Genomic DNA, 22,422 nt, shown 5'->3' with positions numbered 1-22,422 from the left:
TATGACGTATTTTTTCTTATTTTCATGATTTTCGTCATCAAGCTCATATTTTCCTATTTTCCTATATTGTTCTTGATTTATTGTATTACTTTATGTTTCAAATATATTATTGATCAAGAAAATAAAAATATAATGTAGTTATTCAGAAATCAATGAGAATAATCATGCATTATTTTGGAGGGGAGAGAAGTATGAGCCGGATGACAGAAATCATGAAAATAGGAAAAAGTGCGTCATACTCAAAATAAAAAGATTGACTTCATGGATGAATTATCTCGACACTACTTAAGACTTAATATAACTTAGAAACTTTCAATTATTTCATATTTGACAATGACGATATAAACACACAAATTTTTTTATATCACTATTTCCAAATATCAAATAATTTAATATTTCAAAGTTATAATAAGTTGTAAGTAGTGTTAAAAATTATTAATTTAAGATGTATAAAATAATATACAAATATACTAATGTATTAAAATTTATAAATTAGTTTTAAAGGCTTATAAATCTTAAAACAATGTATAAATGATAATAAATAATTTAATAACATTTAATGACTTTTAATGATAAAACCTCTCAACTAAAGATGAATCGTGAAAAAAACCCTCAACTAAAAATCCAGTGAAATAAACCCTCAACTTATAAACCTTTAACATATGTCACCCTCTGTCACGGTTTTTTAAACGGAGGGTAACATATGTTAACGGAACTAAAGTTGAGGGTTTATTTCACAGGATTTTTAGTTGAGGGTTTTTTTTACGATTCATCTTTAGTTGAGGGGTTTAATTACTAAAAACCCATAAAAGAATGATAGTTTTATAAAGAATTCACATTCAATGTTCATGCAAAATTGAAAAAAAATGGTAAACAATTCCCTGGAGAGAGAATGTGAAAGTTTCGGTGGTCAGTAGCCATGCGCTGTAAAAATTTGGTACGGTGCGAATCCGAATCCGGGTCTTTTGAAAATCCACGGAACATCTTGACACGCGTGGTTTGCAAAATTTAGTTTATATACTAAACAACTAATTTGGCAAACTAACTACAGTAATATTAGTAGTGGATATTATGTAAAACTTGTGGCCCATTTTGTTACATATGAGAAGATCAAAGGGTATTACCGAATATTTCGTTGATATTTTGTTCGGCTCCGAAATACCGAAAACGCCCTCGTATCAGTATCCACTATTAAACCTTCGCAAAACCCTCGTCTTCATCTCCTCATCACACTTTCTAGGGTTTTGTATCTTCCCATGGCGACGCATTCCATTTCTCGCTCCATTCTCTGCCGTCCGGCGAAATCTCTCTCCTTTCTCTTCACCCGATCCTTCGCCTCCTCATCTGCTCCCCTCGCCAAATCTCCGGCGACTTCGCTTTACACGTCGTCTCTCCTCACCCGATCCCGTCCCTTAGTCGCCGCCTTATCCTCCGCCTTCCGCGGTGGACTTGTGTCCGTCAAAGGCCTTTCGTCCCAGGCTACGTCGTCTTCTCTGAACGATCCGAGTCCCAACTGGTCCAACAGGCCTCCAAAGGAGACGATTTTGCTCGATGGATGCGATTTCGAGCATTGGCTTGTGGTTGTGGATCCGCCTGAGGGAGATCCCACTAGAGATGAGATCATCGACAGCTATATCAAAACCTTAGCTCAGATCGTTGGCAGGTAAAGCCTACAGATTCGAAAGTTTGTTCTTTTATTGACTGTTCTTGTAGGAAGTTTAGTGTTCAAGCTTATATGACGTGATCTGTTTAGTTTAGTTGGAATCATTTTGGAAACACTTGTATGATTAGTCTGGTTTTGAATGTTGTAGTGAAGAAGAAGCGAGGATGAAGATCTACTCTGTTTCGACTCGGTGCTACTTTGCTTTCGGAGCCCTTGTGTCTGAAGATCTCTCTCACAAGCTGAAAGGTAATATTGCCTTCTTTGGTGTTTCTGTGTGTTAAAAGTCTTCTCTAATTGCTTTATGTTACTCTTCAGAGTTGCCAAAGGTGCGCTGGGTTCTTCCTGATTCTTACCTGGATGTGAGAAACAAAGACTACGGAGGTAAGGGTTTGCGTGTTATCACAAGAGAGTTGCTTTGCTATTCCATTATACTTGTTGGTTCTCAACTGTTGATAAGGGGAGGAAGTGGCTGTAGTTAGTCTACACTTTGTGGATTGGTTAACTTTTCTTCACTATGATTCGTTTCTTGCTTCATGCCTGTGTATTGGATTATCACATTGGCCGCTTTCTATTACTAGTTGTTGACACTTCTTGAAGTTTGTGTGCATATCTTAGACTTGATTAGTGATATCAATTTTGTGACTAGTGTATTAGAGTCTGCATTGGTGTTGTTTTGTTGAGAGTTTACATCTTTCTAGTGATCTTATCAGAGACTTCAACTTAAATTTTAAATTTTGGCTTTCAGGGGAACCTTTCATTGATGGGAAGGCTGTTCCTTATGACCCCAAGTACCACGAGGAATGGATAAGGAACAACGCTAGAGCCAATGAAAGAAACAGGCGCAATGACCGTCCTAAAAACTTTGATAGAAGCAGAAACTTTGAGAGGAGAAGAGAGAACATGGCAGGAGGCCCTCCTCCTCAACGTCCTCCCATGGGTGGCCCTCCTCCACCTCACATGGGTGGCTCTGCACCCCCTCCACCTCCCATGGGGCAGAATTATGGACAAAGGCCTCCACCAAACTATGGAGGACCACCACCGCCACATAACAATATGGGAGGACAGAGGCCTCCAGCAAACTACGGAGGGGCACCACCACCACCACCGAACTATGGAGGACCACCACCACCAAACTACGGAGGAACGCCACCACAAAACAACATGGGAGGAGCACCACCACCAAACTACGGAGGAGCGCCTCCACCGAACTATGGAGGACCACCACCGCAGAACAACATGGGAGGAGGAGGTCCACCAAATGCAGGATGGTCAGGTAACAACAATAACTACCAGCAGCAGCAGGGTGGTGGAATGCAGCAGCCACAGTACCAAAACAACTATCCACCTAACCGGGATGGCAGTGGGAACCCGTACCAGGGTTAAAAGTAGCTGAAGCAGTCGTTTGGTTTCCTTATAATCATGCATTCTGGACGATGTATAGATAATCTGAGGAAGAGAGTGAGAGTGCAATAGCAAGACTTAAAAACTCCTTTTTGTCTTCAGTGTTTTATCAGTCTAGTATTGTCGTCTCAAGAGACTAGCCTTGAGTAACTGTGGCTTGTTTTTTTTTAGTTTATATCCTAAAACCATCTTAAGAGTTCTGAAGTGGTTTCACTTTAACGCCTTGTGTTGTTAGTTCATCTAGTTCTGATTCTGCTTCTAGATAAAAAGCTGGAATGTAGTTATAACTAGATCGTTGCGTCTTTGTTTGGTTCTATTTTGGGTCGAGTAAGTCTAACTTACGGTCATGTCTAACAAATATGGATGCTCAAAAATTACATTATAAACCTTTCTAAAGAACGATTGTCTCAACATATCAATAGATGCTTCGCAGGAGCAGATGTCCTATCTGAGCTCGAAGGAAATAATTGCCAAGTGGAGGCTCCCTCGTTTTATGCAATTTCAGGTGATTAAATGATGCTCAGTTGTTCCTCTCGTTGTTTGACTATATTAGCCTTTCACATTACCTCCTCCAGAATCTCTCTGCATCTCAGCAAACATGTTAGCTCTTCAAAGTGGATATTCTGCTGAATCTCAAATTCCACGAGCTGCATAGAAGTTCTGTTATCTCGGTATGTTAATTAGATACCCAATGCCTGAATCTGAACGAGAACAGAGTGTTTTGGGCCCAAATTGTACATCTCAGCCTAAAACCCATATTAAAAAAGAGAAAAAGACTAGGATAGCACCAAACCAAGTTTTTGTTCCCAAAGTAGCACTCAAGGCTCAGAGTCACAAAAATAAGTTTCATTAAAGAGGTAAATATACACTTATACCCCTTGGGTTAATTAATCCAAACCTTAGGGTTTAGAGTTAAGGGGGTGGAGTTTTGGAATTAGGGTTTACAATTTTATAAAAAATAAATACTAAAATAAAAAAATAAAAATTTATAAAACAGTTTCAAAAATTATTTTTAAACTATAAAAAGAAAATTTGAAAAAAAAATAAAAAAAAATTCAAAAATTTTTTTTAAAAAAAAATTATAAAAATTTCGAATCTGAAAACATATAATCTGAAACTATAAATTTTTTTTTTATTTTTTTTTATTTTTTTTATTTTTTTATTTTTTTTATTTTTTTAATTTTTTTATTTATTTTTATTTGTTTATTTAATTTAAACCAAAGATATTAGGGACATTTTACCCTTTAATGAATGTCATTTTTGTGACTTTCTCCTTCTAGTGCTCTTTTTGAGACATAAACTTCAAAAGGTGCTATTATTGACAATTGCCCTTAAAAAAATTCACCTAACACTTTTAATTACTCGCTTCTCGCATACTATTGTTTTTTCATTATTTACATTTTTTGTGTGTAAATACATCTCTGTTACACGTATATATGAGCTGCATCTCTTGAACATAAGTTGCATTTTGCAGTATATGTATTTATTTACAAACAGGTGAAAGTGTACTTGTTTTGTATTATCGGATCACGAGCCCTTCTGTCTTTATGAGTTTTTATTTTATTTTTTCACTTCGATGAGTGAATACCCATGTCAAAAGAAGTGAGAAAGTGAAAGGACATTATGTTCCCTTCTCGATGTCTCACTTTTTCTTTCTTTCTTGGTTTTCCTTCTTTTCTTGTAAACAAAATTAGTTTTTTTTAAATAACTAAATGTTATATAATTAGTTTTATGTTGAAACAAAACACTTATCATCAAATTTCAGTAAACAATAACATTTAGAATCAAATGAATCACAGAAAACAAGAAACAAAAACTCCTTAGCTTTTATTCGTATAAAGATAATGTTATTTATATATTAGAGATTCAGATATTTCTTTCTTGAACTAGAATCAGTGTGTATAACGTGGTCTCTAGAACGACATTAATAGATTTGAGGTAATATTGGAGGATAAACACAAAAACTTTGAAAATTATGAGTAGTAAATGAATAGAGACCCTTGGATAGTGACGAATAATATCGAACAAAACAAAATAATTTTCTGATAGCGAATGGACGAAGAAAAGGTGTTTAATATTTTATACAGAAACCGAAAAAAAAAAGTAACATGTAATCAAAGTTTCATTGTTTTTGGAGAATAAATGTAACATGATGACAAACGGATTTTATAGAACTGATCCAAATGGTACTATGGTCGATAACATACGACAATGGCAGTCAAGGGTAAAATCGTGATTTTCTTTGATAATCAAAGGGTAAAGTAGGTGAAGTTTTAATTTCAGTGGAGCCATTTGTCATTTGTCGCCACGTCATCGTGATTAAGTAGCAATGTCATGTCCTACGTGCCAATCCAACGTCACGTCTGTCTTTCTCTCTGTCTTTTTTTTCCTTGATGAGTTGTATTTGTGTTATTTTCACGACATATGTTACTTTGATATAATCAAGTAATATTGTTTTTTTCGTTTGATATCTTTAAAAGTTATCGTCCTTCTTTCCTTTTTTTTTAATTGTGAATTTTCGATTGCTTTGTTCTTCTTAATGCACGAAGAGCAACAACAGAACCAATAAGTTGTAGTGTTCCAATAAAAAAAAGAGCCAATAAGTTGTAGTTACATATATGATACTTTTTAGGTTTCAGTTTATTTGATGTTTTAAAAAAAATACTTTAATTACAAAATAAACTATATTTTACTATTTCTGATAAAGAATTGATATTGTTTACATTTATGACTATTATATAATGTTATATTTTTGACTGATTGAATGAGTTTTTAATTGAAATCTAAACATCAAATAAATTAGAAAATAAAGAGTATATCGACATGGATATAATTATCTGGTAATAACAAGCGACTGTCCATTTCAACGTCGTGATTGCATCAAAATACTGGTGTACTTTGTCAAAAAAATATTTGCATCACATTTTAATCTAAAACCTACGCACGAAAGGAATATCGAAGGCATGACAACTAGTGACTAGAGTGGAATCATGATTCATATGGAAGTAATTAAGGATCCACAAGTAACATTAAGATCAAAATTGTCTATATGTGTTCCGTTGTGTTGCTGCTCGGTCCAGTCCTTCTTGTTGCTAGTAGTGTGTTCCGGAGTTGCGTTGTTGTTTAAATTCTCGTTACTCACATCTTGTATTTTCTATAAAAACGAAAATTGGTATAATATTTTAACATTTTACCAAAAAAAATACATTAAGATCAAAATTGTCTATATGTTTCACGTGTCATTATATTCCCTAGCCCTAAGAGATGCTAGTTTGTATTGTTGATTTCTACCACATTGTTTTCCTTCGCCGCCGATATCTGCTCCTTCGTATCACACCATCGTCAGTGACTCGGTAACAATTTTTGTTCGAAGATTTCAATCAATATTTACACATATGGTTATTGGCAGGATAGTCATCATGTTGACTCTTGTATCGGTGATTCATTTGGTTATATATAGCTGGTTTGATACTTGATTAAACAGCTAATTAGTTTTTTTTATATTATATACTTATCTATTGAGATTATATATATATATATATATATTAATAAGAACTATTATTTGATCTTAGACGTATGTCGAACATCCAATTATCTAAAGTCTCCGAACACACTGAATATCTATCCTATACTAAAAGGGATTAATAAAGCTCTCTTAAGGTGTCCACGTCCTCAAATAAATTCAACCAATCATGTTTTTTTTTAAAACACGTCAGCTGGGTGTAAATTTGGGCAAGGTAATTTATATGTAATTAAATTTGGACTTACCCATCACGTTTGGGCTTGCTTTTTTTTGCCCAAATCGACAAATGAAAACTGAAGTTGACGCCACATGAACTCATCATCTTCCTCTCCACCTCTTCGTTTTCTCCGATATGAAACCTGAAGAATTGAAAACATTTGGATTTAAAAGAAAAGATTTGACAGTCTAATCTCAATCGCATAAAGTAAATCAAACCAAACTTCACACATCTTTCTCTCCGTTCGCCGTCACACATCTTTCTCTCCGTTCGCCGTCGTCGCTAATCTGAGATCTCTCTCTTTACTCACCAAAGATGCATTCGAGCCATCTCCTTCTCGAGGAGCCAATCAGGATGGCTTCAATCCTCAAGCCATCCAAATCCGTAAGCGATCCATTGATCCATATTCGTAAGAGTTATCTCTAATCTCTCTCTCTCTCTCTCTCTCTCTCTCTCTCTCTCTCTCTTTCTCTCTCTCTTTTGATGTCATCAGAGTTTCTTTCCGGAAGCTTTGGCAACAAAATCCAACTGAAAGTCCCATGTCTCCACGGTAAGTCTCTGTAGTTTGTATTTCAAGGACATCTCACCAGGTCCACCCGAATCTGAATTAGTATTTCGAATCTAAAGTTATGGCGATGATCAATTTCTTTTTTCCTTCAATGGTGTTGATAACCTATTTGAAAAGCCGTCGCTTTGTAGTTTTCATGTCGATTCGCTTGATCCAGTCTTCTCACAATTTTTTAGTTTTTCTCGATAAGGTTAAAGTGCCGTAGCGATTGCTGTAAGGTGTGAAGATAAATGTCTGTCGAATATGATCTCTGAATGAAAACATGAAGAAGTGTCAGTATGCCGTAAGTGGTGAGTTTTCCCTAGAAGGAACATTATCTTCCCTACCCTCGCATCTCTAAAAAGGTATACACTTTTGGATCATCTTGTGCTTTTACATATTGGCTTTAATCTAGAAAAAGAGACTTACAATGAAGCATGTGATCTTCAGTTCGTTTAGGACTAATTTGGGTTGAATATTACATAAGCTGCTGACATTTCTTCACCACGTATATATATATATATATATATCTAATTATATATAATTTTAGCCATCAGGATGAATCACTACTCTGCATATACTGAGGAGTCTGGACAATTATATGGGACTGCTTTGGCGTAGGACCTGCGCTAGCTGAAGGGTAGGGAGATTGAATATGACTTCCTGGAACTGAATAGCCCTGTACCGTTGTATAACTGTGACCAACAGGGATGTTTTGATTCAGTTGCCCGTATTGGTAGCCTGGTGAGTTAACTGCCCCAGGTACTCCATAAACCTGAAGGTATGAATGATATTTCCAAGAGCTGAGCATTATCTTTTCTTTGCAAAGGTTTCGTGAGGAAATATCAAAATTTTATTTCCTTTCTATGTGTGTCATCAGGTGCTTACAGTGACTCAAGAGGCCTTCTGGAAGCTAGGAAAGAGGTTGCTGAGTTCATTGAATGACTTGATGGGTATCCCAGGTGATTGCTTTCAGTTTTGTTTTCATGGAATGTATTTGTTGTAAAAGGAAAACCAGCTTTCAGTTTTGTTTTCATGGAATGTATTTGTTGTAAAAGGAAAGCCAGCTCAAGCCTTTTGTTTGTTATTTTCATATCTCAGTGATCCAAAACTCATATTCTCCACTGATGGAGCTAGCTAAGGTGTGAAACAAATCTTAAACTGTGCTATACGCAGTGAGGGAGACATGGTAATTCTCTGTTCCAAGAGGTCTTAGTATATGCTACAATTTTATTTCTGACACTTTTTCTCTGGCTATTTGCACAGCCAAATTTTCTCATAATTTAAAACCCCTCAAATTGATAACCATCGTTCTCTGTAATCTAGCCTACTCAACATGTATATATAAATCTGTTAATTTATGTATGTTTGTTCTTAATATCAATAATATAAGTTCCTTATTAGGGGATGTCGTCTTCGGTATTATTATTTGCCGAGTAAGTGGATCCCACCAGATAATATATGTCTGATTTTGTGCAATGATAATGGTTGTTTATTGCTATGTCTTTTCTCTTGTGCTAATGTCAAAATATCACAATATTCATTGCTTCTCTGCAGCAATATGAAGAAGAGCAGGAGAGTGCAAGTGCCACCAAGAAGCTTCACCAGAAAAGGCAATTCATCACAATTTAAGTAGAAAAAATATGAAGTATGATCAGAAGAAATAAGGTGATGATGTGATGAATGCATGTCTTATATGCCCTCAAGAGATGGATGCAGCAGATCTAAGCTTCTTACCATGTCCTTGCAGATTTTGTCTATATCTCTTCTCCTCTATGCAGATCAACCAAAACGATGGACGTAGCCCACGACTCTGAGCTTCCCCAAACAAGTATGAGAAGACAAGTAGTAAAAGTGCTTTATGTTTTAGTTATTTCCTTAGTATCTCAGTTGCACATAGCATGTTGTTTGTCAATAGAGTTTGTGTCAGTGACGTTGTTGCATCTTTTGAAACTTTAAAGCTTAATAAAAGTGAAAGATCGTTGATATGTTATCGATGAAGTCGAATGAATGTTGCTACCATTTATCTTTTTCTTTAAAATCAAATCAAATGGGTTGATTGTCCACTGCGTTTATTAAAACGTTTTCCCGATACTAAAGGAGTTGTGAATGTCTTAATATGCTAAACAAATCTTCAGAAGTAGTTTGATTTTGCATAATAAGAAACTGTAGTAGCAGGTTGGATCGAGGAAAGGAATCAAAGAGAAAGAATAATAATAAAAAGATTGAGATCCGAGAAAAAGACCAAAAGGTTTGAACAATACACATAATCAATCCCCTGGACAAAAAAGATTGTTCAAAACAAATGTTTTCTACTACTATTACTTTTAAATAATCTCCACTCGAAGGAGAATATTTTTTGTATTACAGAAGGGAATTTGTAAATTTGAAAACGTTATTGGGTCCACGTGTTTTTTTAATATTCAAAATCATAAAAGTTCAAGTTTTCGTTAAGATTATGAGACTTTCAATTATACACATAAAACTGTATGTTTTAGCGGAAATTTTTTTTTTCAAAGATACATTTTTGTATTTTCAATACATTTTATTAACTAATAATGATAAATTCTAAATTTCAAATACTAATTGCATTTCTTGACTTCTTACCGGTTTAGAATTATAAGAAATATAAATCACAAAATATATATTTATAACTAAGACTTAAATAAATATATATTCACAAAAATAAGATTTAATATGTGTAAAAATTGTAAAACATATATGATTTGCAACAGAGGGAGTAGTATATTAGAGTTTTAGATTAGTAGTTGGTGTAAAATCAATTATACACACTTGACTCTCATTTTAATATATATGTAACTATTGTGAATGTACGAAAAATTTAATTATTGTGAATGTAAGAAAATTTAACATTTATGGTAAATGAAGTTTTAAGCAATTATATTTTAATTGAGTATAAAAGTACATATTAAAATTTTTTTTGATATAATCTCTTATGAAATTCAAAAATTACTACTATTTTCATTTTAATTTAATTGTTGTTGTAGAGTAAATTGTTTGTTTCAAGATAAATGTTGTTTTAGAATTTAAATACATAATTGATTAACTTTATATGTTATATGATTTTTGTATTCTTCAGTCTATTTTTTACTGATTGAAATGTGATTAAGTGTATAACTAATGATATTTTATTTTAGTAATATACAAAATTAATTTTTTTTTTTACATCTGTATGCACAAATCGAAAATGACAATTAAAATGAAACATAATTAGTATTATAAAAACATTACATTCACCTTAAACATTGTTAGTCCTTTTAGGTGTGTGATCATGGAAGAATAACACTCATTGCTGGCCAATTGGTTAATGCATCAAATGTCTAAAAAATTATATTAAGAGAAAACTACAAAAAAATGTCTAAATTGTTTTAAAATAATATGCAAACAATATTTGTTTTAGAATTAATATAGTACACTATTATATGTTAGAAACAGACTTTTAAATCCTGATATATTAGAAATTGCTAAATTTGTTTTATTGAAATTCAATATTATATTATCACACATTTTAAAAATGATCTCAGTTCTATTTCCTAAGATAAGTATATAATAGTCAATTGGAAAATGTTAATGTAAACCTAGAACAAAATTATTAACTGTGTAACTTGATCAGAATTGTTTTTGCCATGCATTGACTTAAAGTGATATTTTAGTCATTTTCAAGTAAATGAATCAAAGATACACAACTATAATATGAAAAAATTAATACGCAATGTCAATTCCTCATATTTATCATATTAATTGTTGTCTTCCGCACTATTGGTTTCAAATAATAATAACCTATTATATAACCAAATAAATAAATTTGATACGGCTTAAGGAAATTTTTTCATATATACAATAAATAAAACAAAACAACAGTAAAATATTAATTTGAAATAAAACAAAAAATGACTACTCTAAATTTATAATGAAAAAGTACAAAAATTGTAAAAAATAGAAATTGACATACAAATTAAAAAGACAAATCTAACAATTCAAAAATTCGGCCAGTTAAATTGCTTCCATCGTCCACGTTGGATTCTTTTGTTTCGTTTAGGGCTTTGTTGTTAATGATTTTGGGCTTCTTCGTTTTTTTTAGGCCCTACAGATTGTCCAAGTGAAAAAGAAATTGCAGAACTCAACCTTAATTTCGTTCGTGTTTTCTTTTTTCGGTTTCCCCTTCCATTTTCTAGCTTCGATATCTTCCATTGCTACTCTCTCCAGATGCGTTTCAAACAATAACTTCACCACTATCTACACTCATCAATTCTTAATTGAACCCATTCAATGGACTCTTTTCATCTTCCTCACTATTTTTTCCCTTATAAATCTACTTTCTTAGCATCTGTTTCGAATCTGCTTGATCAAATTCACTCTGATATTTTCTCAGAAATATACATTATCCATGGTTTTCCAGAATCTACTTTTGCCAGCTTTTCGAATATACATTATCCATGGTTTTCTGTGACTTTAGATTAGATTGACATAAATTTATATTAATTACTTTCCAATACTGAATGTATATATCTTTTTAAAATGATTTCCAAAACCAATATAATTACTAATTTAGCTTTGGGCTATAGTTTTTAAATTATTTTCTTAAAAAAAATAATTGATAAATTAAAATGTTGTAAAAATAAAAAGAACAGTAGAAAATACCCAGAGCACTTACCAATTACCCCTAACAACATTTATGAAATTTCTGAAAATATTTAATAAATCAACTGTTTACCTTTTATCAAGCTGATAAAATTATTAGATCCAACAATATTATTTTTCATGTGTATTTCTAGAGAGATTGATTTTATTGGGAAGAACTTAAACTTTTAGTCACTAATTATACAATACGAATCAGATAGAATGAACAAAATAATTAAGAAATCAAACTTTTAAATTATTGAAATTTTAACTAATTTTACTTTTACTGTAATACTAATTTAAATAATATAATATGTGTTTTATCATTATTTAAGTTTTACATTCTAAGATGTGAAACTTCATTTTAATAATTTATATTTGTCAAAATTTCCAATATAAATTACATATTTAAATATAAATAATATTTTAAAATAAATTAAAATTTTAGGAAAATAAACCCGGGCGTAGCCCGGGAAAAGGCTCTAGTTAATGTAAAATAACAAACAAAAGATACACCAAGTGGTCAATTAATTTAATAGTGAAGCGTTTCAAAATTAAATGTTGTCAATAATAGCATAAAAACAGAAATTGTTCTTCATTTTATTTCGTAGCTATGACGTTATTGTGATTGATAGTTGAATTTCACATAAACACCCAAAATCAACATCCCACTATATAAAAGGAACTATTTTAAGAGATTCTAAAGGGTGCTACTTAGACAGAAATATTCCCCACCAATCATTTTGTCATGTCATCACGGTAAGAGGAAGCAAATTTGGACATGTGGCAACACCTAATTAATCACCTTGCGTTCACAATTACGTTTGGAACACACGACTCTACATTTGGACTTTTAAAAACGTATAAAAGTAACAGATCACACCCATATTTGGAAAGAAAGGAAACATGGCCCATTATTACTAATTATCTCCTCAGCCCGGCACGGCCCACCTCCATGTCACAAAGCAGTCGTCTTCTCGATTGACCTATTTTCCATCGCCTATGTGCCATTAATCCTCCTCATTTTCTATATTCGGTCAGCTTTCCCGCTATGTCGTTTTAATTTTTCTTTTAGCACCCCTTGGGAAATCTCTATTTCATGATACTATAAATAAGGAATGAGAGTCTCTCCAAACCTCAGAGCTTCAGCCTATTCATTATACTGCTACATTTTATTTAATCAAAGCCTGAAACAATGATTTCACCATTGATCTCAAGTTCGATTCCTCTGGCTCTTGGATAGGAGGAGAAGCGAGGAGGAGAGTGGTTGTGAACGCCACCTTGAAGCATGGAGAAGCAGGGTCGAGCCGGTTAACTACGAAGGATCAAGAGGTGAGCAAGAGTCAAGGAGCTTCGAAAGATGGAAATGGATTTTCAGACATCATCATCATCTTTATCATTTTGTTTTGTTTGAGAAATCAAAACAAAATTATATTCAGACTAATACACAGTTGTTTCATGTCCCAAAAATAATTATTTTTTTAAAACATCATTTGTAGGTCAACTTTACCTCAATGCTATTTCTGGGACCCATTTTTATTTTGACTGCCGCAAGCCAAAACCTATTTGTATACATGTATTTGTCCATATTGGCATATTCTGATTACATACCATTTTCAGATTTTCTTTCAAGCCCGACAATGAAGCAATACAGTGGTGTGAAGAAGCTGGAACCGGTAAGTACTTCAAATTTATGATTATAAAAATCGCTCTGCCTAAAAGGAAAAACAAACAAAATTTTGATAGAAAACATTGCAGGTGCGTTTAAAGAAGGCAATCACAACTCCGAATGAATACTCTATATCCCAACCAGCCTTTCAGTTCTCATGTCACCATTATCTTCGTTTTAAACAGAAGTTTGACTTCAAAAAAATAGAATATGTCAACAATACCCATAAATACATAATGTTCTTTTTCCTAAAATAATTACATATTTTTTAATAAACTAAACCATCTTCAACTTGGTTTTATTTTAAATTATACGAACTAAACTCCTACATAATAGACGTTTCAATACCGGTTAATGTTTCTCAGTACGGGTTTTAAATTCACGAAAATAAGTTCTTTAAATTGTACTCAATCTCACATAAATTAACAAATCTGAAGTCATAGTGAAAAAAACTATGCAAAAATCTAATACAAAAATTTATAATCGTGTTTCTAATATTGCAAACTTTTGTATACATATATAAATTGCCCAAAATATTTTAAATTTGCGTATTGTGATTGTGTATCTCTAAATTGAAACCATATTTATGTATAGATCTTAATATTCTAATGTATCATATTTGTCTTAATGATTTACAATTTGTAGACTCTAACTAAATTTGTATAAAAAAACGTTTCAAATAAATATCAGACTAAAAAAAAGTATGAAAAACAACACTAAATAATTTTTTTAAACACTAATATTGCAACTTATACTAATATCTAAAATAATTTAGAAGCAAAGTGTTCAACAAAATATCATAGAAGGAAACAATTAACTATTAAAAGAACTAAATATTATTTGCTGTAAAAAAAAACTAACTATTATTCCCAAACCAATATTACATAACCATACGTCCATACAACATATACTTTACACTACAACCAAAATCAAACCACAAAATGTCAAACAAAATCCCAAAACTGGATGACCTACAACATATCAAACTACCAGCTATTCTTTATCAATATGACCTGCACCATTGTCAAAACTTAGATTATCGTAATCCACTTATTAGGAACACCTAAATCAAAGAAACAAAACTACATCTAACCAATAAACTCCGCGCGAAGCGCGGACAATCCCCTAGTTTGAATATAATCATTCTACTTTTGTTGTGTTGTGAATTGTGACTGTAACTCCAGATTTCCAAGTGGAAAGCTTCTTTGATCGGCTGTAACTGAAATGCATTTTTGTGGAATAAAAACTTTCTGAATGCTTAATTTATGTGCATTCCAAAAAAAATTCACCAGTTACAATTAAAAAATGGAATGTGTATTCCATTTCATTCCATAACATTCCATACCATTCCAAAAAAAAAAATTAACTATCATTTGAAAAATCATTCCAAATCAAAAACGTTTTGGAATAAGTGGAATGCTGATTCCATTCCTTTAAATTCCAGAAATTATAATTCCTATCATTCCATACATTCTTTTTAGTTGTTACCAGTTACACCCTAATTATGTTGAGATATATTATTTGATTTTTGTTTGAACAATTATTTAATGTGTTCGTATTAGGTTTATCAATCGACCGACCATTTGTATAATGCTTATAATGCTAATATGTCACTTTCAGAATTATTATTCCATTCAAGTAGGTGTGTTTGAATTAGTTATATATTGACGCAATAGTTTAAAAGTCTACAAATAATGCCGTATAACTATTTCCTCCAACTAATAAAACAGCACAAGGTGATGGTATATACGTTGAGTCAACTTCTTTATTGTTCCGTTAGCCAAAATTAACCAATTCAACGACTTGAAAACTATGTTAGATTCAAATCTAACATGTAAATAAAACTGTGTGAGCAACACAAGGTTTTGTTATTATTCGTTTTTAGCCTAGATATAGTATTACAGTATTACTCCATATATAGTTGTGCAAGAGTTGTAGTTGTCGTCAGTTGGTTGGGATCAAGAAGCATTATGGAATATGGAGTCACACCGATTATTTTATAACTTGTAAGATATGAATTATATACCTCCGTTGAAGCTTAAATTGTCTTTTACTATCATTTAGTATTAATTAGTTTATTACGTACCTTATTGTCATAATTCGAAATATATACATTTTCCATATGAATTTCTGTTATATGCATGTTAGAGATAAAAGAATTATCTGAACAAGTCGCAATATGTAGGAAATAACTCAAAGAAGTAGTGGAAGTTAGAACAAAACACGAGGATCTCTTTGTGTCGCTGTCTAGTTTCAAGTGAAGCAAATAAGAGTTTATATAATATTAAGACATGATAAAAAAAAACGAAAAAGAGCATAAAATGAAAATTCATTCATAGACAAAGGTGTTCGAAGCGTATAGACTAATACGAAGATCGAGCGTTACGTTAAATCCTTGTGTATATGTGATCAAGTCCCGATTTTCCGAATAAAATCTGCTTTAGTTATAAACTATTGAGATTCTTTAAAACAAAAAAGGTGGAGAAAGTGGAGCATCAACAAACAAAGACCCTTTTTTATATAGTTCCATAATATTATGGGTGAGTCAACCCTTTAAAAAGAAACCGGAGATGCACGAAACCTTGAATTGATCCTTGACCCAGCCAACACCATATGTTTTTTCTTCTGGGGTACTTATTCGTTTATTAAATCACCTTGTTATTTCCCAGTAATTTAGTATACGATTATGATATATTCACTTACCAGTTACCACTTATATAAGAAAAAAATAATTGCCAGTTATACTAACAAGTAACAATTAACAAGTAACAATACACTATTGATCTATTACATGATAACATCGTCCGGTTCAAATCAGATTGCAAGGGCTTATTCAAACCATCATCACGAATCAAAGATCGGTAGAACTCTTTGGAGAGATATCTGACATTAAATCGCTTATTGTTTCTTTTTTTTTTGCTTTTCACGCATTTTTCATCTCTAAATCTTCTAATAAGCCTGTAAATTCTTTGGCAAAAGCTTCACTTTGTAACAGACTCTTAGTGTTGGGCTCAGGTCCACACCAACCTCCTTATCCTCTCTCTTTAATGAATTTATCAGTTGATCAAAAAAAAAATCTATTACATGATAACATTCTTGAATTAACGTATCTTATGTTGCTAACATATTTGACAAAATTTTGATAGCCATAAAACTATATTAAGCTTGTACACACCAACTTCCAATGATATTTTTAACATGTTATCACATGATTACTATTGTGTAATATTACATTTTGAATATTAAAAAATTGTCAAAAATACTACATTCATAGTATTACTTTCTATGTTTACAGTAACTACTTTTAATAAAATATAAAAGATATTTATAACCCTAAGATTAACTAATACTTCCTCCGGATATGAATGTAAGATGTTATATATTTTTATCTTGTATACAAATGTATGATGTTTTGAGATATAATTAATGTATTTATTTTTAAAATTAAAAAGTAAAATTATGAGTGGTGAAACATTATTGATATAATTAAAAAGTAACAATTAAAATAGTGTATTTATTGTTTCTTAATATGTGTGTAAAACCTTAAACATCTTATATTTAAATCCATAGGGAGTATATACTTAGAGTTTAGAGATGAGGGATGAAGTAGGATTTTTGAAATGTGAAAGTTATGATTATAATAAATATATAAATAAATACTTTAAAATATAATTTTTTAAGAAACTAGTTTCAAAAATAATTTTTGATTTTCAAACAAAAAAATCAAAAACAAATTCATAAAAGAAACAAATTTATAAAAACAAGTTTGAATATGAAAAGGTATAATTTTTTTTATTTTTTAAAATAATTATTTATTATATATATAGAGAACAAATGTATAAGATTATTTTGACATTCAATGAAGCATGTATTTTTAAAAATGTCTATTTAGCGGTGGTAAACATAAATAGTGGTATAAGAAATGGTAAACATGAAAATTTTCCTTGAATATTTGATCTATTTTCTTAAAAAGACTAATAGAAGATGGAAATTCTAAATATGTCCTATTTTATTGGCTATCTAAATTTGTATAAATGTATGACTATGTGGTGGCATATTATTTGTATAGTTCACAATCATTTTGTATAATTTTTATTTTGTTGACAAAAAAACTATATGTATGCATAACCAAAACTTTGATATTCAGCTTTGAATTACTCTTTTTGTTTCAAAATATATGATGCTTAATAAAGTGTCTGATGTTTCAAAATAGAAGATGTTTTTGTATTTTAATAACAGTTTTTATATTTATCAAAAACTTTGTAACTAATAATATTTGGTAGTATATTTTATAATTAGTTAAACATTTTTATTTTTATTTTAATGATATTTTCAGATAAGAAATAAGTTTTTAATAGTTGTGCAATATCCTAAAATTTTGGATGCTTAATAAAAAAAATATGGAATGGTATGAATTATTTATGGAAGTTAATGGAATGGAATCAACATTTCACTTATTCCATAACTTTTTTAATTTAGAAAGATTTTTTACTTAAAAGTTATTTTTTCGGGAACAAAATGACATGTTATGAAATGAAGTGAAATACCTTTGACATCTCTTTATTGTAACCAATGAACATTTTTTAGAATGTAAAAGAGTTAAGCATTCAGATTTTATTCTAAAAAAATGTATTTCAATTGCATTTTTCATGTATTTTGGAACAGATGGATATTTTTTAAAGAAGAGATGGATAAATTTGGGAAACAACTAAACTAAACTTTGATTACCCAAAAAGAAACAAAGTAAAGAAAAAGGTGAAATATTAAGGTGATGATTGTTTCAATAGTTTTTAGTTTTAGTTTTTGGTTTTTAGATTTTAGTTTTTGGTTTTTAGATTTTGGTTTTTGGTTTTTAGCTTTTGGTTTTTGCTTTTGGTTCTTAGATTTTGATTTTGGTTTTTGGTTTTGCAGTATTTTTTTATTTTTCAAAAATGAATTAATGTGTTACTTTGAAATAATACAACAAAATAGAAATAAATATTTATATTTACAATTAAAATTATCAAAATATTGTGATAATTATTTTAAAATAAAATACAATAACATATTTTAATTATTATAGTTTATAAAAAAATATATTATAATAAAATATTTATCATAAAATTTATATAAATTGCAAAAAATTAAAAATATTTAAAAGTTTGAATCTATTTAGAAATTTTTCTTATATAAATTATTTTTAATTTTATAAACTTAAATAGTAATAGTTTTTCTTAAATATTATAAATTATATAAAAATAAAAAATTTTAAAATTTTTAAACTAATTATAAAATTTCTCATATAAATTATTTATATTTTCTTAAAATTGAATGGCTATTTTTATTTTTCATGACTAATACAATATATTGTATTACTAAAACATATTATGTTTTATAATTTTAGTTATTTTTAATGTGACTAGTAATTATTAAAATTATTCTATTATTTTATATAGAGAAATTAATAACTAAGCTTTAAAATTAATTAATATTATTTATAAACTATATAAATTTATTTTACAGATATTGAACACAAATAAATTATATCACATTATTGTTTAAATTATAGCTAATGTACCAAAAATTGTATGATTATTTATCTTTATGAAAATATTATTTATTAATTATTAATTAATTAAATGTTGTAGTTTCTATCCAAAAAAATCAAAATTCGTTTTTCTTTTTGAAAGCTCCCAAAAGTTAGTTTTTGGTTTTTCTTCACAAATTAGTTAAACTTTTCAAAAACTAGTTTCCCTAAATTTTAGGGAATCTATTTATTAGAAATCTTGATTGGCAAATTAAATGGTTTCTACAAAAGCAAAAACTAAAAACTAAAACTTGATTGGATGAAAAATGGTTTTTGTAAAAACAAAAACCAAAAACTAAACCAAAAACCACAAACAATCAACCTCTAAAAAAGAAAAGAAAATTGAATGTGGGAAGAGAAGAGATGAGAAAGAGAGATCTTTAATGAAAGAGCAAAAACACTGTCATCTTACCAGTTGCGTCATCATCAACCCACAACACTCTCCTTCTCTTACTTTACTTTACCATCCTCTTTAAATTTTCCCGAGAAACAAAAAAAAAAAAATCGAAAAAGCTTTTTTCGCTGGGGTTATTTCTTGATTGGTCAGTTACTCATCTCTCTCTCTCTCTCTCTCTCTCCTCGCTTGCTTCATCTGTTTGGTCTCCTTCTTACTTTTTTTTTATAGCAAGTACATAGAATTTTAAAAAGAGAAGTAGAGAGAAAGATTCAGACATGGGTTAGTCTTCAGTTCTTAACAAATCCTCTTCTTCTTCTTTGGCTTCTTAGGGTTAGGGTTTTTTTAGGGTGAGAGAGTATGCGTGAGTTACATCCTTTTTGAGCTACTCTGGATTCTTTACACGACCGCCCTCTCCGCCGTCGCCGCCTCAACGAAGAAGAAGAAGAAGACGCTGAGCTTCCTCAATATGCTCAACCAATGGCAGACGAAGCTCACAACTTTCTCCACCCTCCAGCACCACCACCGCCTTCTTCAATGAGCCACCGCGAGGCGGCGAACGGCGGCTGCGGCGAGATAGTCGAGGTGCAAGGAGGTCACATTGTCCGGTCGACGGGAAGGAAAGATCGGCACAGCAAAGTCTGCACGGCCAAAGGGCCACGTGACCGGCGCGTGAGGCTATCGGCTCACACGGCGATTCAGTTCTACGACGTTCAGGACCGCCTCGGCTTCGACCGGCCAAGCAAAGCCGTCGACTGGCTTATCAAGAAGGCTAAAGCTTCCATCGACGAGCTCGCTCAGCTTCCGCCGTGGAACCCCGCCGACGCAATGCGCAACGCCGCCGCAAACGCGAAACCGAGAAGAACCGCCGCTAAAACTCGAATCTCTCCGTCGCCGCCGCCGTCGCAGCAGCAGCAGAACCAGCTTCAGTTCGGTGGATTCGACGGAGCGGCGGAGCATCGGGGGAACGAGAACGAGTCGAGTTTTCTCCCGCCGTCGATGGATTCGGATTCTATCGCTGACACTATAAAGTCGTTCTTCCCGGTGGTTGGCTCTTCGACGGAAGCTCCTCCTCCGAACCAGCTTATGCACAGCAACTACCATCATCATCACCCGCCGGATTTGCTTTCTCGAACTAATAGCCACAACCAAGATCTCCGTCTCTCGCTGCACTCCTTCCCGGATGGTCCACCGTCTCTTCTCCACCACCACCACTCCGCGTCCGCCTCCACCGCCGAGCCAGTTCTGTTCTACGGGCAGAGCAATCCGCTAGGGTATGACACGTCGACGGGTGGTTGGGAGCAGCAGTCAATTCAGAGGCTGGTGGCTTGGAACAGCGGCGGAGCAACCGAGACAGGAAACGGAGGAGGAGGAGGAGGGTTTCTCTTTGCTCCTCCAGCTCCTTCGACGACGTCGTTTCAGCCAGTACTCGGCCAAAGTCAGCTTTATTCTCAGAGGGGTCCCCTTCAGTCCAGTTACAGTCCCATGATCCGTGCTTGGTTTGATCCTCACCACCACCATCAGTCCATCTCCACCGATGATCTCAACCACCATATTCCTCACCCGGTTCACCAAGGTGAATTCTCTTCCGGTTTCCGCATACCAGCACGGTTTCAGGGCCAAGAAGAGGAGCAGCACGATGGTTTCTCCAACAAACCGTCATCTGCTTCCTCCATTTCTCGCCATCGTTAACAATCCAAACAATTATCCTCTTTGTTCCAGGTTATTACAAAGTCTGTCTTTTTTTACTTCAAGTTCAGTACTTTTGAAGTTGTCCTGTTCGTTGAACTAAAAAAGAAAACATTTTGCAGGGCTTGTCAAGCTTCCATTCACATTGAAAGCTTTGGCTTAGATTGTTCGGAACAGGGAAGACGTTTGTATTCAATGGCTTGAAAGAAAAAAGGCAGGAAAAGGATGAAAGAGTAGAGAAAAAAGACCATACAGTCTCAGGTTCTTCTTCTTCCAGTATCCTCCTGACCTTTGTCATTTGTAATTTTCATCTTTTTTACCTGTAGCTCAGTTAAGGTTAGATTCCAAGGTTTCTTTCTTGTTGTTGTTGTATCTGAAAACCTTTTTGTTGTGTGTTGTATCATCATCATCATCCTCTTGTTACTCCAATAGCCAGATACTTGAGAAATTTCAGTTCCCTGTTCTTGTTCTCCATGGATGCTGTAATAAAGTCTTGCACTTTCTCTTTTATTTTCATATGGGTTTTGCTACCTTTTTCTCAGCTTATAAACTGTTAAAAAACTAGGTCGGTAAATACCCTCTCCAAACTAGATATGATCATTGTTAGGTTGATTCTTATATCTCACTCTATACTTTTGGACCCAATGATAAGAAAGTTAGTCATTTTCAATGAACAGTAAGTTTTGAATTGTTGCTTCTTCTGGAACATCATGTGGATTTAGCCAGTTTCCTTAAATTACAAGTGAAAATTTTCCTCACAAGGAGTAATAAAAAAGGATTGTTTATCTATATCTGATGTCATTAATTGTTCTCTCTCACACACCTACTTTAGTGGTAGGAGGATATCCACCAAACTTGAATGTGATCGTTGTCTTCTTTCATTAGTAAAAGAATGGGGACATGAGATAGGTATAGAGAACCGCCCATGTTTGTCTAAATGTAGGAAGCTGATCAAAACTACTCCCCATCATCTCCATCATTCATCTTTATACAAATAATTTTAGATTCTGCAAAGTTAGTCAAAAATACAAACTTGGGTTGAAATGCATGGTTTCAGATGTTCATTTTATATTCATTTAGCTGATAGTTATTAAAACTCTTACAAATTTAAA

General features: G+C 32.4%; 2 protein-coding genes and 1 long non-coding RNA gene across 7 annotated transcripts; all 3 read left to right on the top strand.

Annotated features, from left to right (window-relative positions):
* Positions 1-1,210: 1,210 nt before the first annotated feature.
* Positions 1,211-3,283, top strand: LOC125597338 (multiple organellar RNA editing factor 8, chloroplastic/mitochondrial-like). Its single transcript, XM_048772097.1, has 4 exons — positions 1,211-1,663; positions 1,812-1,909; positions 1,979-2,044; positions 2,409-3,283. Exons 1-4 carry the CDS (start codon positions 1,257-1,259, stop codon positions 3,044-3,046), a joined length of 1,209 nt encoding a protein of 402 aa, XP_048628054.1. The 5' UTR covers positions 1,211-1,256; the 3' UTR covers positions 3,047-3,283.
* Positions 3,284-6,703: 3,420 nt separating this feature from the next.
* Positions 6,704-11,317, top strand: LOC125597341. 5 transcript variants are annotated; one of them, XR_007331656.1, is made up of 6 exons: positions 6,704-7,354; positions 7,549-7,716; positions 7,902-8,132; positions 8,232-8,313; positions 8,453-8,540; positions 8,909-11,317. It is a non-coding gene; the product is annotated as an uncharacterized LOC125597341 (long non-coding RNA). The 5 variants fall into 5 exon arrangements; XR_007331655.1 differs by having other exon boundaries at positions 6,706-7,354; positions 7,563-7,716; XR_007331653.1 differs by having other exon boundaries at positions 6,707-7,716; positions 8,909-9,019; positions 9,102-11,317.
* Positions 11,318-19,607: 8,290 nt separating this feature from the next.
* On the top strand, positions 19,608-21,820 carry LOC111215706 (transcription factor TCP4-like). Its single transcript, XM_022719697.2, has 2 exons — positions 19,608-21,343; positions 21,433-21,820. Exon 1 carries the CDS (start codon positions 20,102-20,104, stop codon positions 21,311-21,313), a length of 1,212 nt encoding a protein of 403 aa, XP_022575418.2. The 5' UTR covers positions 19,608-20,101; the 3' UTR covers positions 21,314-21,343; positions 21,433-21,820.
* Positions 21,821-22,422: the final 602 nt, after the last annotated feature.

The sequence above is a fragment of the Brassica napus genome, unplaced genomic scaffold (genome assembly GCF_020379485.1).
Source record: "Brassica napus cultivar Da-Ae unplaced genomic scaffold, Da-Ae ScsIHWf_142;HRSCAF=254, whole genome shotgun sequence".
NCBI lineage: Eukaryota > Viridiplantae > Streptophyta > Magnoliopsida > Brassicales > Brassicaceae > Brassica > Brassica napus.
This window is presented reverse-complemented; position numbering and strand designations above follow the sequence as displayed.